The 18,676-nt window shown below is 46.5% G+C and overlaps 2 protein-coding genes across 2 annotated transcripts in view; both read right to left on the bottom strand.

The window, feature by feature from the left end:
• The window catches only part of LOC144612204 (myelin-associated glycoprotein-like), a 760,913-nt gene that overhangs the window by 277,391 nt on the left and 464,846 nt on the right, over nucleotides 1-18,676 (bottom strand).
• Nucleotides 7,563-18,676, bottom strand: part of LOC144612085 (histone-lysine N-methyltransferase PRDM9-like) — a 33,398-nt gene continuing 22,284 nt past the window's right edge. Inside the window, exons 6-9 of the mRNA XM_078431641.1 lie at nucleotides 18,074-18,345; nucleotides 17,243-17,310; nucleotides 12,337-12,527; nucleotides 7,563-9,251 (exon numbers count right to left, since the gene is read on the bottom strand). Coding sequence (XP_078287767.1) covers nucleotides 8,590-9,251; nucleotides 12,337-12,527; nucleotides 17,243-17,310; nucleotides 18,074-18,345 — 1,193 coding nt within the window. The 3' untranslated portion in view covers nucleotides 7,563-8,589. The remainder of the gene's footprint in view (nucleotides 9,252-12,336; nucleotides 12,528-17,242; nucleotides 17,311-18,073; nucleotides 18,346-18,676) is intronic.

The following is an 18,676-nucleotide window of genomic DNA, read 5'->3' as shown; positions in this document are numbered from 1 at the left end:
CCAGTTTTAGCCCTGCCATCAATAGGCCAGCCCTGCCATCTGTTTGTAAATGTGGAGGATGGGATAGCCCTCGGGGTATTGACTCAGAGGAGGGTGGGAAGCCGGCAGTCTGTGGCATTCTTATCAAAAATATTGGACCCAGTGTCACGAGGATGGCCTGTCTGTATACAGGCAGTGGCAGCCAGAGCGGTCCTAGTAGAGGAGAGCAGGAAATTGACCTTTGGGGGGGTTTTGGTGGTCTCCACCCCACATACGGTGAGAACAATATTGGCACAGAAGTCTCAGACTCAAGGATATTAAAGTATGAAGCTATCCTGATGGAAAAGGATGATTTGACCCTAATTACGGACAAAAACTTCAACCCATCTCAGTTTTTGTACCCGCCCGAAGAAAAAGAAAAAGAAAAAGAGACAGAGAAGCCAGAACATGATTGTAGCGAAATAATAGAATTAGAGACCAAGAGTAGGGAGGACCTGGGGGAACAGCCTCTGGCTGAGGGAGGTCGATGTTTTATAGATGGGTCATCTCGGTGCATAGATGGGAAAAGACACAGTGGATACGCCATAATTGACGGGAATACATTAAGTGAAATAGAGGCTGGACGATTACCTGGGAGCTGGTCAGCCCAGTCCTGTGAGCTCTATGCCCTGATGCGGGCATTGGAGTTACTCGAAGGCCAAGAAGGCACCATATATACTGATTCGAAATATGCTTTTGGGGTGGTGCATACCTTTGGAAAGATTTGGAAGGAAAGGGTAATGATAACAGCGAGAGGAAAGGAGTTAGCACATGAACAGTTGATTGAAAAAACCTTGGAATCATTAGCAAAGCCAGAGCAAATAGCAGTAGTACATGTGGCGGGACACCAGAAGGGAAATTCTCTAGAGGCCCGGGGAAACAGAGCCGCGGACGAAATGGCAAAATGGGCGGCTTTACAGGTGACAGTAAAGATGATGTCTCTGATACCTCTCAGGGAAGGGATGGAGAAGATACCCGTGTTTTCCGAATTCGAGATAGGTAGGATGAATGAGTTGGGAGCAAAAATAGCAAAAGATGGACAGTGGTGAACGCCGGATGGGAAGCAACTGCTAAATAAGGAGGTTATCAGAGAATTATTGGGGAGATTACATTCCCAGTCACACTGGGGGGCTCAGGCATTATGTGATACCCTTTTACGTACGTATGCTTGTAGGGGAATATATACTCTGGCTAAACAAGCAGTCTCAAGCTGTGTCATCTGTCAGAAGATAAATAAGAAAGTGATGAGGGCAAAACAGTTAGCCATCAGACCATTCCAGAGACTACAGGTAGATTTTACTGAACTCCCTAGGGTACAGAAATGGAAATACCTCCTAGTGGTAGTGGATCACTTTACTCGTTGGGTGGAAGCATTTCCCACAGTAAATGCCACTTCACAGGTGGTAGCCAAAATTCTATTGGAACAAATAATCTCTCGAATCAGATCGAGGAACCCATTTCGCATCAAAAGCCCATTTGCTCATTTGTGATGTCCTGGGGATAAAATGGAAGTTACATACTCCCTGGCACCCGCAGAGTTCTAGAATGGTGGAGAGGATGAATGGCACCCTAAAGACACAAATTACCAAACTAATGGAGGAGACTAGACTACCTTGGACTATGTGCTTGCCGATAGCTTTGCTTAGAATTCGAACCGCCCCACGAAAGGATATAGCAGTATCCCCCTACGAAATGTTGTTTGGGTTACCTTATTTGGGAAAGATAGAAGGAATACCCATCTTAGAGGGAAGTGATGTTTTCTTAAGGAACTATCTATTGGCAGTAGGTTACTGAATTGGCAGTATCTCGTTCTATTACAGAATTAAAAACCAAGGGGCTGCTGGCACAGAGTCCCCCCCTCGACTTTCCAATCCATTCTGTGAAGGCGGGAGACTGGGTTCTTGTGAAATCGTGGAAGGAGGAGAAGTTGCAACCCCGTTGGACTGGTCCGTATTTGGTATTGTTGACCACGGAGACGGCAGTGCGGACGAAAGAGAAAGGGTGGACACACGCAGCGCGAATAAAGGGACCAGTGGAACCTCCGGCTGAGGAGGACTGGACAGTAAGGCAAGGGAGGAAACCACTGACTCTGATCTTTGAGAAAGAACGATTGAACTAGAAGATTACAATGCAGTGCGTGGCACTGGTGCTCATGATGGTTGCCACTGTAAGTAAATGCATGGACAGCTGTGATAAATGTTACCGCCCCATCAGGTATGGCGGACAAATCATAAGGTCTTTTACCTATTATTCCGATGCGCCTGACGCATGTTATACCTTTAGGGCCAAGACCAGCTGTAAGGAGGGGGGGGGGGTAGAATACTACCTAGTGCAGAATTTGGGATACTCAGGGGCAAGGATAGGTAGCATCTGCCCCAAAGGAGATGGTTTTGCTTATGGAAAGCCGGACAATGGGGGATGGGGTCCCGGTTGGGGAAGGAACATCTAGACAGGCAAAAGGAAATCCTAATAAACTGGCTACGAGCAAAAGGGACAACCTGACCAGCCCCACCAGCCCCAACTAAGGGACCTCAAGTACATGTATCCTTGTACGAAGAGATACAGAAGCAGATAGAAATTCCTGAATTGGGAGGGAATCTCTTTGTGGACCTGGCTACCAGGATTGCTCAGACGCTAAATGTCAAGGACTGCTGGGTTTGTGGAGGACCTCTTATGAGTTCTCAATGGCCTTGGAGGGGATCAACTGTCGAAGTGGGGGACCCATTTGGGTGGAACATCACGAAAGGGAGAGATCGGGGGCCCCAGGAATGGCTATTGACTGACGCTCCAATAGGGACGGAATGTATAGCTCGACCAAAGACTCAGGGGAGAGAAGAAGTAGGCATTAGTCCTTGTCAACGCATCTTAACCTTGTGGGTGAACCAGACACGGACCTGGTGGCCTGAGGAACCTAAATGGTATCTGGCCAAAGAAGACTGGGGAAATTGTACAAACATTACCCCAGTCCGAGATAAAACAGGCAACGAAAGCCGAGTCTGGAACTGCACAGGGAACAACCCATATCAGGGGTTACCAGTTTTACGGGACCTCTGGGAGAGGGACACAGTCAGTGGACCTGCTCCAGAGGGATTACTCTGGATCTGTGGACATAAGGCCTACTCAATACTTCCGGGAAAATGGAGTGGAGCGTGTTTCATTGGGTTAGTGCTGCCGGGATTCTTTTTATTGCCAGCCGGGGGAGGACGAATGCTGGGCACTCCAGTGTTTGATGACCTACAAAGGGAAAAAAGAGAGTTGGAGATAGGAACCTGGGAGAATGATGAGTGGCCTCCGGCCTGAATCATTTCATATTATGGGCCAGCCACCTGGGCTCAGGATGCTAAACCGGATAATACGCTTACAGGCTGTATTGGAGGTGATCACTAATCGAACGGCTGCCGCACTAGAGATGTTGGCAAAGCAGCAAACGCAGATGAGAACAGCAATATACCAAAATCGATTGGCCCTAGACTACCTCCTAGCCGAAGGAGGGGTATGTGGGAAATTCAAACTCTCTAATTGTTGCCTGAATATTGACAATAACGGACAGGCAGTAATGGACATATCCGAAGGAATCCGGAAATTGGCGCATGTTCCAGTGCAAAACTGGAACTCAATTATGGGCATTGGATGGTGGGATTCCCTCCTGGGAGGGTCATGGTGGAGAACGGTGGCACAGGTGATCTTATGTGCACTGGCTGGGCTGATCTTTATTCCCTGTTGTGTACCTTGTCTTAGGGAGCTCATAACTAGGAGCATAAGTCAGATGCAGGCTGTAGCAGTGCCAATGGGGACAAGAGGGGAGGTGCAGAGAATCATGATAATGCAGCCAGGGAAGGTTCTGGATTCCCAGAGTAAGGAAATTAGGAGAATGCTACATCAATTGGAGACAAAGGAGTTTGAAAATGGGGTTTAATCAGGGAATGCGTAGCAAAAGAAAAAGGATGGATTGTGAGAAACAGGATGATTAAACCACCAGGGACAGGACAATTGAACTACCACTCTACCAGGGACAGGGCTATTAAACCGCCAGGGACAGGATGATTGAACTACCACTCAACCAAGGTCAAGTCAAAGTCAAAGTCAACTTTATTGTCAATTTTCAGTTAGTTTACACAGACAGAAAATCGAAATACCGTTTCCCACAATCCCGAGGAATAAAGTGCATTAAATTAAGTTAAAATTAAAAAGGCACAGCAAACAACAATCAATATAAAATATAGTCACTTCAATGAAAAAAAGATGAAGATGAATATATTACAATAAAAAAAAAAAAATGAACAGTAGTGCAAAGCCTGTCCATAGCAGCGTTAAAAAAAGGACAGGGCTATTAAACCGTCAGGGACAGGATGGTTGAACTACCACTCAACCAGGGACAGGGCTATTAAACCGTCAGGGACAGGGTGATTGAACTACCACCGAGTTCGTTGGGGCACTGATAATGTGGTACAGGGATAGAGGCAGGCTGGACAAAGGGCCGTAAATTTAGGAGAGTGTCTAAGCAGCAGGGATGGGTTGAAATGGGTCATGAAGGTAACTAAGGGTCATGTGGATAACTACTGCGCTTGCTCAATGAGGTAAATGAATATTGCAAATACGCCCCTGATCGGGGAACTGCCAATTGCCATGCACATACAATGTATGATCTGGGGGGGTACCCAGGGCTGTACAGAAGATTGTGCACCTCAGCGCTCTGATTGGAAGGAGCCCGAAGGGGAGGGGGATTCAGCAAAAGGGAGGGAGATTCAACGAAGTTGTACTGTATAAAGAGAAGGCACTGTCTTTGTCTCGGTGTGTCTCGGTTTGGAGAGGCACCCGGCTCTGCAGACTCGTGAATAAACTTGTCTTGTTTCCACGACTTTGTCTCTGGCATCGTGATTGTGAGCACTCACATTTACATCTCACAGTCGAGGAGGGGTTTAGTCGAGGCGAGGGGTTTAGTCGAGGCGAGGGGTTTAGTCGAGGCGAGGGGTTTTATACTGGACTCGCCGAATCTCCCTATCCGGCTATCTAGCAAGCTAAACAATTGACCCAATAAAGACCAGTAGAGACGAGCTGTCGTTTGATACTTTACTGAATTCAAATGTGAAACTGTAACGTTTAGGCACAAAAAGAAATAACATAGGGTTTAGTTACATTATACGTTTAGTATAGGAACATATAAAGATGATGTCACTAAACATAATTACTTACAGACATTGCGTCTAACAAACTCTGTGACGAAGGATGGCAGCAGATTACACACAGATGAATCACACTGTCTACACCATGAGGTTTCCCTTTCTGACCTGCACTTCCTGTCTATTGTAGTGACCATAGGGATTGGTCCTGAGAGTCGAACCCTCGGATTGGCCAGCAAGGTCACATGGTGGTGCGACCATAGGGATTGGTCCTGAGAGTCGAACCCGCTGATTGGCCAGCTAGGTCAGGTGGTGGCAGTGGGAAGAGAACTTCGATTTGAACAGTTTGAGTTAATGGTTGTCTGTAATCTCGTTTGTTATCCTTTGTAATTGAATATTGCTGCCGCAATAAACTTCTTTAACAAAGTACAAGCCTCCAGACTCGCCATACTAATCCCTTAACGATCTTATATGTTTCAATAAGATCCCTCTCATCCTTCTAAATTCCAGAGTATACAAGCCTAGTCTTTCAACATACGACAGTCCCGCCATTCCGGGGGATTAACCTGGTGAACCTACGCTGCACGCCCTCAATAGCAAGAATGGCCTTCCTCAAATTTGGAGACCAAAACTGCACACAGTACTCCAGGTGCGGTCTCACTAGGGCCCTGTACAACTGCAGAACTCCCCCTTCTCCTGTTACTTTCACTACCCCTCTCTCTGTGTAATGTTACTCACTCCCCCTTTCCTCCTGTACTGTTATTGTGGGAAGAACTGACCTGTTGTGTTTTGTAATGAACATGGGCAGCACGGTACTGTGGGAATAGAGCGGCACGGTGGCTCGGCGGTAGAGTTGCTGCCTCACGGTTTACTTCTGCGATGAGGAAGAGACCGTATACCATTTGTACTTACAGTGTGAGAGGTTGCAGCCCGTGTTCGAGTCTCTATAGGGGCTGCTCCCCAAGTTTTGGCTCCATTTTAGTCCTGTGCTCCTGATTTTTGGGCACCCGGTACAGAGGGGGGGAGGGTCGGGAGGGACGGTGGGGTCTCCCTGTCGGTCTGCTCCTGGGCCTGGCCAAGATAGCCATTTGCGGGTCCTGGCAGCGGGTAGTCGACGGCCGCACCGGGGTCGGCTGCCTGCCCCTCTTCCGGGCCAACGTCCGTGCCCGCGTGTCCCTGAGAGGGAACACGTGGTGTCCACGGGGCCGCTGGAGGCCTTCCGTGAACGCTGGTCGCCGCGGGACGTCGAGTGTATTATTGATAAAGTTGGCAATGTATTAGTTTGATGTTTGTTTGTTTGTAAACTGCCAATATCGGCAGCCTTTGATCGTGTTACCCTTTTGTATGTTTGTTTTGTTTTCTGAATAAAAGCTTTTGTATATATTTAAAAAAAGAGACCCGGGTTTGATCCTGACTACGGATGCTGTCTGTACGGGGTTTATACGCTATCTCTGTGACCGCGTGGGTTTTCTCCGGGTGCTCCGGTTTCCTCCCACACTCCAAAAACGTGCAGGTTTGTAGGTTAATTGGCTGCAGTAAATTGCCCCTCATGGTGCAGGATAGTGCTTGTGTGTGGGGTGATACATGGTGATCGCTGGTCAGCGTGGACTCGTTGAGACAAAGGGCCTGTTTCCACGCTCCATCTCTGAAGCCTAAAATAAAGAATACTTAATTCCAGTGAAGTTTCCTATCAGTGCAAGACTAAACTGTTTAAATGTTGGGATAGTCCCTGCCTCAACTACCTCCTCTGGCAGCTTGTTCCACACATCCGTGGGCTGAATGGCCTAATTCTGCTCCTATCACTTATGACCTTTGTCAGCTTGACGGCAGCTGAATCCAATCCCCTCCATTAGAGTCGGAAGACGGGTCCCGACCCGAAACATCGCCTATCCATGTCCCCCACAGATGCTGCCTGACCCGCTGAGTTACTCCGGCGCTGTGTATTTTATTTGTAATCCAGCATCTGCTGTTTCTTGTGTCTCCCCTCCATTTCCTGACGCTGCCCTCGCCCTCCCTCCCGCCCGCACTCACTGGGGTCCCACACACACACGCACTCGTCGCCCACCGCGGGAACCTCACGGCGGCCGGAGGAGCAGGGACCACGTCACAAGCGCATCGGACATAGACTGGGGAAACAGCTTGCATGAGCCGCGTGTGTATTGATGCAGCGCTGCAGAGGGTGAAGCCGGCTGGCTGAACAAAGAGCATAAATACTGGACGGTGCATGTATGCAGGCGCCGCAGCGGCAGGGGTGGAGAGCCGAGCGCTGGAAAGGTTTGGTGATGAGGCAGGAGGGGATTACACAGTGACCAGCGCCGTGCGTCCACTGAGCCGCTGCACTTCCCATCAGCAACAACAGGGAACATGATGCACGGAGCTCCCAGGAGTTGATACCATCGCCATTAAAAATACTCTTCAATCACATTGATTCACAACACAATTACTTTAATAACATGACAATAACATGAACAGATTTATCCGGGACAACGCGGGTGCTGGTCAATCGCCTCACACAGAAATATTTTAAATACAATGCAAAATGAAACAAATTAAAACACATTTCAGGTCTCAAACATTCGTTAAATAAATTACATCAATCAGCATCTAACGATTCAATTTACAAACTAACCTTCTGCTTATACTTCGAACAACACTTCAAACGTTGCAAACTCCAGTGTCAGCATTTTAGTGATGACCACTTCAAGAAATCTCACAGGAATAAAGTGAATCCTGCAGGGACCAACAGTTTGATCAAAGTAACCGGAGCAATGAGCCCACGGCACACAACGGTTCTCCTGACTTGCGGCAACAATAAAAGTGGTTAATTTATTAATCGCCGTGTTGATGAACTCAGTGCGATAACCAGACTGCATCACGACAGCCCCGATCCGAGCGATCCCACAGTCACAATAACAATCTAATTAAGATAGAGCTCTTAAGGATAGCGGAGTCAGGGGGTATGGGGAGAAGGCACGAACGGGGTACTGATTGAGAATGATCAGCCATGATCACATTGAAGGGTGGTGCTGGCTCGAAGGGCCGAATGGCCTACTCCTGCACCTATTGTCTATTGCCTATCCCAGTGGGGGCAGTCTATCCCAGTCGGAAGATGCAGTCGAGAGAGGGTCGGACATGCGGCAATGATACCCATCCCTGGTCCCCAATTCACACAGGGAGTGGGAACCACGGACCCATCCCTTCTACCCCAGACTTCTCCACACAAAGTATCACCAAAAAGAGGGAAATACAGCAAGTACCAATATTGATACTGTTTGAAAACATAATTACTTAACGTAGTTCAAAAGGAAATAATTGAAATAAAAGAAATTAAATAATATAAAGGAAATTATAACACCGACAATTGGTGAACTTTTACCGTTCAACACAGGCTCGCAGGTGAACAGTGAAAGCAGCTGTGTCCTTAAAAACATTCCCACACACGGGGCACGTTTCACGGCAGGTGTGAGCTTTCTGCTGAGAGAGATAAAAAAAAGCTCTTCCCACAGTCAGAACATGTGTATGGCCTCTCTCCGGTGTGGGTCCGCTGGTGTCGGTGGAGGTGCCCTGAGTTTACAAAGCTCTTCCCACAAACAGAACATGTGAATGGCCTCTCTCCGGTGTGGGTCCGCTGGTGTCGGTGGAGGTCCCCTGAGTGTGCAAAGCCCTTCCCACAGACAGAACATGTGTACGGCCTCTCTCCGGTGTGGGTCCGCTGGTGTCGGTGGAGGTGCCCTGCCCATGCAAAGCCCTTCCCACAGACAGAACATGTGTACGGCCACTCTCTGGTGTGGGTCAGCTGGTGTTCGTGGAGGTTCCCTGCCCGCGTGAAACACTTCCCGCATTCAGCACATTCATGCTGTCTCTCCGTTATTTGTCCTGGAATATCACCTGACTTCCCTATTGCCCTCCTTCCATCAGATGGTGTGAACGGACTCTGCTCACGTTTACTTTGTGGATCTGTGTCCACTCTGGGAGTAGAAGGTTGACCAGCTGGCGTTGGTATGGAGGCTTCAGGATGCCTTCTTAAGTGCCTTGTAAGGTTCTCCGCCGTGGTGAATGCTATAGTGCAGTGAGGGCAGGGATGACAGTCTCCTTGGGTCACGCCGTCTACCGCTGGAAAAGGAAACAGAAATGATCACATTCAGCAAAAAATCCACGCTCTGATTTCGAAGACAGATTAGTAAATGCTTCAGTGTTAATGGAGCTGCTCGGAGATGTTAATTGAAATAATTTACAGGCGTGACTGGTGAAAGATTGTGGGGAGGAGGGATTTATCAATCACCAGATGATTCTGATAAAGACTCGAGGGGGATGGATTCTGTCTTTGATATCCCCCAAGGAACAAGGTACACGTCAGTAAGTTTTTAAGAATTCTTCTAACCCAGTGTGATAACTGGTTTGTTAAAATGGGCAAGTGAAAAGCAAAGTGCAGATGTCAAATAACATCATGAGCTGGGAGTTGCTGAGAACGACAGCAGGGCAAAGGGGCTGACTGCATCTTTGTAAATGCTCAGTGATTCAGCATAAGTTGCTCCAAGGATGTTTTGAATAAAATCAGTGCATCCACAAAGTTTTTGTGCTTCTGACACCTGCGACATCATTCAGCACAATTCTCTGCACTTCACTATTCTGCAAATTTCTCATCCTTACTACAACTGCTGCTTTGTTTTTGATCATAGTTTCTGACGTGCCACTTTAAACATCCGTAATTATTTTACAGTAAATTAGTTAAAGTTTGATTGTGTTGAACAATCCCTGTTCCAGGCGTACACTGGCCCTATCCCTGACCTGTATCTCCGTCACATTGACAAGTGCATCGGTGCTACCTCCTGCACCCATCCAGAACTCATGGACTTCATTAACTTCACCACCAATTTCCATCCTGCACTCAAATTCACTTGGACCATCTTTGACACCACCCTCGCCTTTCTTGATCTCAGTCTCCATCACAGGCTGACATCTATTACAAACCCACTGACAGTCCACAACTACCTTGTCTACACTTCTTCCCACCCTGCTTCCTGCAAAGACTCCATCCCCTACTCCTAATTCCTCCGTCTACGCCACATCAAGATGAGGGGTTCCCTACCAGGACATCTGACATGTCCTCATTCTTTAGGGAATGGAGGTTCCCCTCTCCCATCATAGATGAGGCCTCACTCCTGTTTCCTCGGTACCCCACAGCTCTGCCTTCCTCCCCCTCTCCCTATTCGTAACAGAGACAGAGTCCCGCTAGTCCTTACCTTTCAACCCATCAGCCCTCACATACAACACATAATCCTCCGACATTTTCGCCACCTCCAACGGTATCCAACCACTAGTCACATCTTCCCATCTCCACCCCTTTCCGCCTTCCACAGAAACCATTCCCTCCGCAACTCCCTGGTTAATTGGGCCCTTCCCACCCAAACCACCCCCTCCCCAGGTACCTTCCCCTGCAGGAGACGCAACATCTGCCCCAATACCTCCTCCTTCAAATCTGTCCAGGCACCCCAACAGTCCTTTCAGGTTGGGCAGAGGTTCACTTGCACCTCCTCCAACCTCATCTACTGTGTTCAAGATGTGGACTCTTACACATCGGCAAGACCAAACATCGTTTTGCTGAACACCTTCACGCAGTCCGCCTGAACCTACCTGATCTCCTGGTTGCTAAACACTTTAATTCTCCTACCCATTCCCACACTGACCTTTCTGTCGTAGGTCTCCGCCATTGTCAGAGTGAGGTTAAACGCAAATTGGAGGAACATCATCTCATATTTTGCTTGGGCAGCTTGCAGCCCAGTGGTATGAATATTGATTTCTCTAACTTCAAGTAACCTCGGTATTCCCTTTCTCTCTATCCCTCCCCCACCCAAGTCGCACCAGCTTCTTATTTTCACATAAACAAACAGATAACAAAGGCCTGTTTCCCTTATTCACAAAATTCTGAAGTAACTCAGCAGGTCAGGCAGCATCTCAGGAGAGAAGGAATGGGTGACGTTTCGGGTCGAGACCCATCTTCAGACTGATGTCAGGGGGGGCTGGACAAAGGAAGGATATAAGTGGAGACAGGAAGATAGAGGAAGAACTGGGAAGGGGAAGGGGAAGAGAGGGACAGAGGAATTATCTAAAGTTGAGGTCAATGTTCATTCCACTGGGCTGCAAGCTGCCCAAGCCAAATATGAGGTCCTGTTCCTCCAATTTCCGGTGGGCCTCACTATGGCACTGGAGGAGGCCCATGACAGAAAGGTCATACTGGAAGTGGAAGGGGAAGTTGAAGTGCTCAGCCACCGGGAGATCAGGTTGGTTAAGGCGGACTGAGTGAAGGTGTTGAACGAAACGATCGCCGAGCCTGCGTTCGGTTTCGCCGATGTAAAGAAATTGGCATTTAGAGCAGCGGATGCAATGGATGAGGTTGGAGGAAGTGCAGGTGAACCTCTGTCTCACCTGGAAAGACTGTTTCGGTCCTTGGATGGAGTTGAGGGGGGAGGTAAAGGGACAGGTGTTGCATCGCCTGCGGTTGCAGGGGAAAATGCCTGGGGAAGGGGTGGTTTGGGTAGGAAGGGACGAGTGGACCAGGGAGTTACGGAGGGAACGGTCTCTGTGGAACGCAGAGAGGGGAGGGGATGGGAAGATGTGACCAGTAGTGGGGTCCCGTTGGAGGTGACGGAAATGTTGGAGGATGATTTGTTGGATACTCTGGCTGATGGGGTGGGACATCTCTGATGTCCTAGTGTGAAACACCTCATCCCGGGCGCAGATGCAGCGTAGACGGAGGAATTGGGAGTAGGGGATAGACTTTTTGCAGGAGACAGGGTGGGATGAAGTGTAGTCCAGATAGCTGTGCGAGTCAGTGGGTTTATAGTAGATGTCAGTCACTAGTCTGTCTCCTGTGATGGAGATGGTGAGGTCTAGAAACGGTAGGGAGATGTCGGAGATAGTCCAGAAATGGTAGGTTTCCTTTATTATTTTTACTTTTTTACATATCTTTCATTCATTGTTCTTTATCTCTCTACATCGTTGTTTAATATCTCTCGTTTCCCTCTTCCCTAACTAATCGGAAGGGTCTCGACCCAAAACATCACCCATCCCTTCTCTCACGAGATGCTGCCTGTACCGCTGAGTAAATCCAGCATTTTGTGTCTATCTGCAGCATCTGCAGTTCCTTCCCACACAATTAAAGTTGCCTGCAGTTCCCCGATTTGTGCAGAATCCTCACGTTTTGGGTCTTGGTTTGACATCCACATTGTGGTCCATGTGATTCCCAGATCCTTGGCATAGTCATCGCCGTACCAGACCAGCAACTCGCAGTGAGGAGGAACCGGCTTGCAGGTCCTGTAGTAAATGTTGCCCCGGTGCTGGCAGGCAACAAGGTTCCGTTCCTCCTCCTTTCTGGCACAGTTCACAAATCTGCAACACAACAAGCACAGATAGAAGGTACAACAGTCACTTAAAATTATAAGTGAACACAGAACGTAAAGTATATCAGCAAAGTCTGTTGAATGGGAGATGTCCCCAGCCATGGTCCAAATTCAACCTGAAATATTGTACACCCTTTGTCAGCACACTGCTGAAGGAAACTTGAACTTTGTTTCCCTTCCCACAGATGCGGCCTGACCTACGCAGTATTTCCAGTCTTTTCTGTTTTTATGTCTACCTGGTATTACTGTTGTTGGTATTGTATTGATTACTTTCTATTTATCTGCATGTTATTGCGTTAACAGACTTGTTAAGCTGCAGGAAGTTAGAATTTCATTGTGGAACAATTAAACACTGTTGACCCTGGCTGTGTTATTTACAGGGAGGCAAAGACAGAGCAGCTGTGATGCAGCGTGGTGTGAATTGAGTTATTCTTCTCTTGGAATATTGGTTTCACGGAGATACCCCAGATTTTAACATCAAGACCTGATTTTAAACTGTGGCATCAGTCTCCCAGTCACAGATCAAGACATGACAGGCTGAATATTTGATGCAAAGTTTTGCAGCATCAGGTGACATTCCAAAAGCACGAGGCTTGAGATAGGAGTTGTGGGTCATGGAGTGATCCAAGGAGAAAGGCTGGTTTAGGCAAGGAAGGCATCGCCCAGACAGAATGCTGATTCTTTCTGGATTAATGAGTAAAATGGACCATTTTCCTTCCCCGAGTCATGTATTTCCCATTCATCCCCTCTTTTAAACTAAATAGTGGGGGGAGGGGGATGTCAAATGGGATAAACAAAGATGGAGTTGAAGAGAAAGAGAGTATAGGAGAGAATGGCCAAGTGTAATAGGAATCGATGTGAAAGGTGAGATGAGTAATGGATTAAAAGTGTTATATATGAATGTGCAAAGTATAAGAAGTAAAGAGGATGAGCTTGAGGCTCAGTTAGAGATTGGTAGATATGATATTGTGGGGATTACAGAGACATGGCTGCAGTAGGATCGCGACTGGGAACTGAATATTCAGGGTTATACGTCCTATAGAAAGGACAGGCAGGTGGGCAGAGGAGGTGGGGTTGCTCTGTTGGGAAGGGATGAAATTGAGTCCTTTGTGAGAGATGACATAGGGTCTGACGATATAGAGTCACTGTGGATAGAGTTGAGGAATTGTAAAGGTAAGAAGACACTAATGGGAGTTATCTACAGACCCCCAAACAATAGCGTAGATATAGGGTTTAAGTTGCAGCAAGTGTTAAAACTGGCATGTAACAAAGGTTTGTGGTTATGGGAGATTTCAATATGCAGGCAGACAATAGACAATAGGTGCAGGATGAGGCCTTTCGGCCCTTCGAACCAGCACCGCCATTCAATGTGATCATGGCTGATTATTCTCAATCAGTACCCCGTTCCTGCCTTCTCCCCAGACCCCCTGACTCTGCTATCCTTAAGAGCTCTATCTAGCTCTCTCTTGAATGCATTCAGAGCATTGGCCTCCACTGCCTTCTGAGGCAGAGAATTGCACAGATTTACAACTCTCTGACTGAAAATGTTTTTCCTCATCTCAGTTCTAAATGGCCTACCCTTTATTCTTAAACTGTGGCCCCTTGTTCTGGACTCCCCCAACATTGGGACCATGTTTCCTGCCTTTAACGTGTCCAACCCCTTAATAATCTTATACGTTTCGATAAGACCTCCTCTCATCCTTCTAAATTCCCGTGTATACAAGCCTAGTCGATCCAGTCTTTCAACATACAACAGTCCCGCACTTCCGGGAATTAACCTAGCAATTAAATAGCAATAATATCCTTCCTCAAATTTGGAGACCAAAACTGCACACAGTACTCCAGGTGCGGTCTCACTAGGGCCCTGTACAACTGCAGAAGGACCTCTTTGCTCCTATACTCAACTCCTCTTGTTATGAAGGCCAACATTCCATTGGCTTTCTTCACTGCCTGCTGTACCTGCATGCTTCCTTTCAGTGACTGATGCACTAGGCCACCCAGATCTCGTTGTACGTCCCCTTTTCCTAACTTGACACCATTCAGATAATACTCTGCCTTCCTATTCTTACCACCAACGTGGATAACCTCACACTTATCCACATTAAACTACATCTGCCATGCATCCACCCACTCACACAACCTGTCCAAGTCACCCTGCAACCTCATGGCACCTTCCTCACAGTTCACAGGGAGACAGGGAAAATCAGGTTGGTTCTGGACCCCAAGAAATGGAGTTTGCAGTGTGCCTTCGAGATGGATTCTTAGAGCAGTTTGTACTCCAGCCTACCAGAGAGATGGCAATTCTGGATTCAGTGTTGTCCAACAAACCAGATTTAATAAGGGAACTCGAGGAAAAGAAACCGCTTGGAGGTAGTGACCATAATATGAATAGTTTTAATCTGCAATTTGAGAGGGAGAAGGTTAAATCAGAAATGTCAGTGTTGCAGTTGAACAAAGGGGACTATGAAGGCATGATAGAGGAGCTGGCCAAGGTCGAATGGAAAAGGATCCTAGCAGGAATGTCGGTGGAACAGCAATGGCAGGAATTTCTGGGCATAATCCAGAAGATGCAGGATCATTTCTTTCCAAAGAGGAAGAAAGATTCTAAGGGGAGTAAGCCAAAGGTTTGGGGAACTTTCAAAGGATAACAGAAGGTAACAAAAAGGGCAATACGGGCTGAAAAGATGAAGTACGAGGGGAAGCTGGCCATGAATATAAAGAAGGACAGTAAAAGCTTCTTTCAGTATGTTAAGAGAAAGAGATTAGTTGGGACAAATGTGGGTCCGTTGAAGGCAGAAACGGGTGAAATTATTGTGGGTAACAAGGAAATGGTGGAGGAGTTGAACAGGTACTTCGGATCTGTCTTCACTAAGGAAGACGTAAACAATCTCCCACATGTACGAGAGGACAGAGGATCTAGGGAGACAGAGGAACTGAAAGAAATTTGCATTAGGCGAGAAATAGTATTGCGTAGACTGATGGGACTGAAGGTTGATAAATCCCCAGGGCATGATGGTCTGCATCCCAGGGTATTCAAGGAGGTGGCTCGAGAAATCGTGGACGTATTGGTGATCATTTTCCAATGTTCAATAGATTCACGATCAGTTCCTGTGGATTGGAGGGTCGCTAATGTTATCCCACTTTTCAAGAAAGGAGCTGGAGAGAAAACGGGGAATTGTAGACCAGTTAGCCTGACATCGGTGGTGGGGAAAATGCTTGAGTCAATTATTAAAGAGGCAATAACGGCACATTTGACAATAATGGCAGTAAAAGGATAAGTCCAAGTCAGCATGGATTTATGAAGGGGAAATCTTGCTTGACTAATCTTCTGGAATTCTTTGATGTGACAAGTAAAATGGATGAAGGAGAGCCAGTGGATGTAGTGTATGTAGACTTTCAGAAAGCTTTTGATAAGGTCCCACACGGGAGGTTGGTGAGCAAAATTAGAGCACACAGTATTGGGGGTAGGGTACTGACATGGATAGAGAATTGGAAGGCAGACAGGAAGCAAAGAGTAGGAATAAACGGGTCCTTTTCGGAATGGCAGGCAGTTGCGAGTGGAGTGCCGCAAGGCTCAGTGTTGGGGCCGCAACTATTCACCATATAAATTAATGGTTTGGATGATGGAATTACAAGTAACACTAGCAAGTTTACAGGTGACACAAAGCATGGTGGGAAAAACAAGGAGGCAGATTATTATCTCAATGGTGTCAGACTAGGTAAAGGGGAAGTGCAGCGAGACCTGGTTGTCGTTGTACACCAGGCACTGAACATAAGTGTGCAGGTACAGCAAGCAGTGAAGAAAGCCAATGGCATGTTGGTCTTCATAACGAGAAGATTTAAGTATAGGAGCAAAGAGGTCCTTCTGCAGTTGTGTAGGGCCCTGGTAAAACCACATCTGGAGTATTATGTGCAGTTTTGGTCTCCTAATTTGAGGAAGGACGTCCTTGCTATTGAGGCAGCGCAGCGTAGATTCACCAGGTTAATCCCTGGGATGGCGGGACTGTCATATGAGGAAAGATTGGAAAGATTGGACCTGTATTCACTGGAGTTTAGAAAGACGAGAGGGGATCTTATAGAGACGTATAAAATTATAAAAGGACTGTACAAGTTAGATACAGGAAAAATGTTCCCAATGTTGGGGATGTCCAGAACCAGGGACTACAATCTAAGAATAAAGGAGAGGCCATTTAAAACTGAGGTGAAAAGAAGCATTTTCACCCTGAGAGTTGTGAATTTGTGCAATTCTCCGACACAGAAGGCAGTGGATGCCAATTCACTGGATGGATTTAAAAGAGTCAGATAGAGCTCTTGGGGCTAGTGGAATCAAGGGATATAGGGAGAAGGCAGGCACAGGTTACTGATTGTGGATGATCAGCCATGATCACAGTGCATGGCGGTGCCGGCTCAAAGGGCCAACTGGCCTCCTCCTGCACCTATTTTCTATGTTTCTTTCCCCCTCACTTGCCCACCTTTGTCCCACCCCACCTCTCTTTTCCAGCTTTATTCCCTTGTACTCCATCAGTCTGAAAAAAGTCCCACCCGAAACGTTGTCTGTCGATTCCCTGCACAGATGCTGCCTGACCCAGAGTTCCTCTCACACTTTGCTTTTACTCCAAGAATCCAGCATCTGCAGTCTCTTGTGTCTCCATTCTTAAATAACCCAGTTATTGCTTATTATTATAAGCATTTGTCTTTCCTTACCTCATCCAGTTCAATTTAGATTCATCCTGTGCATCAATGTATTCAGTGTCATTGTTTGCCTTACTGATCTATAAAAGAGATATTTGGTTAAAAAAAAACACATTGATAAAGAAAACAAACATGAAGCTTACAGTTCCCAGTTCCCTTCAACTAACTACCACTTCACCTATTTTACTTGATTACACTTTTATATCAGAGCACTCGAAAATTCCTGTGAATTAAATCACATGGCAAAGAAACCCCAAGAATATAATAAACATTTTGCACAATTTCAAGGAGCTTTGTCGGGTTGTAATAGATTCGTTAATTTTGGTAATGTCACTGTGCTAATGATTTCTGATTAGTCAGAAACGTTCAATGTATTCTCAAACAAGGAGGTCGGACATCAGGGTGAAAGAGGGGCAGCAGAGCAGGAAGGAGATGGGGCACTGAGTCAGCTCAGAGATTGGGTGAGGCAGTCTGAGCAGTGAAGTGGAATCACTGGAACAGAAGAGAAAGACAAAGAGCACAGACCCTTCAGTCTCTATTCACATTGACAACCAAATTAAAATGGAAACATGTAATTAAGAATCTAAGTTACAGAAATTATTTTCAGTTAGCTTCAAACTGTTTCTTTATTGGTAAGAAACTTGAAGACTTTGATTAGAATATAAAATAATTCAGCTACAAAAAAATTGTAATAAAAACAGAGAATTCAGGAGATACCCAGCAAGGCAGGCAGCATTCGTGGAGGATAAAACACAGCTCAGATTTCAGGATGATGATCTTTCTTCAACAAATGTTATCAAACCTGCTGAGCATTTTCCATGATGAACTATTGGAACCACTTACCGCCCATGAATAACCACTGATAGCAGCTTCTTCTTCATTTGAAACTTCTCCTCCATAGGGTCCAAAATAAATGCCCCTGGGAATAACCTTCCCTTCATTCCAGACGCCAAGATCGGCTTTACGAATTTTGGACGTGGCAATGCTGAGGCCCTCTGGTAGAGTAAAATGAGCTCTATCGGGGCGATTGCAATCAATGACAGTGTCCTTCATTAAGATTGGTGGGCCATGCACAGGACATTCTTCAATAAAAAATGTCTCACAGGCTTCACAAACTAAAACGGAAAATATAAAATTAAGAACTGATCAGGGTGTTGGCGTTATTGAAAATGGCTGCACTTGGTACTGAAAATGCTTGTTGATCCACAAAAGATGTTATCTTATTAAAAGTATTTCAGAATATAATACGACCATGATGTAGATGTTGTGCAGAAGATCTTGGAAAAATGACTCTTTCCAAAATTACTCTTCTGAGGAAGCATTGAAAATGTGAGAGATTAATAGTGGCCGATTTGTGAAGAATCCCTTTGTGATGTTTGTCCCCCATGAATATCTTCGGGGTAAGATGCCGCTATTAAATTCAAAATGGCTGCCGTGTTGAACTGT

This window comes from Rhinoraja longicauda, chromosome 43 (genome assembly GCF_053455715.1).
Source record: "Rhinoraja longicauda isolate Sanriku21f chromosome 43, sRhiLon1.1, whole genome shotgun sequence".
In the NCBI taxonomy this organism is placed as follows: domain Eukaryota; kingdom Metazoa; phylum Chordata; class Chondrichthyes; order Rajiformes; family Arhynchobatidae; genus Rhinoraja; species Rhinoraja longicauda.
Note: the sequence above shows the minus strand (reverse complement) of the source record. Positions and strands in the feature narration are given on the sequence as shown.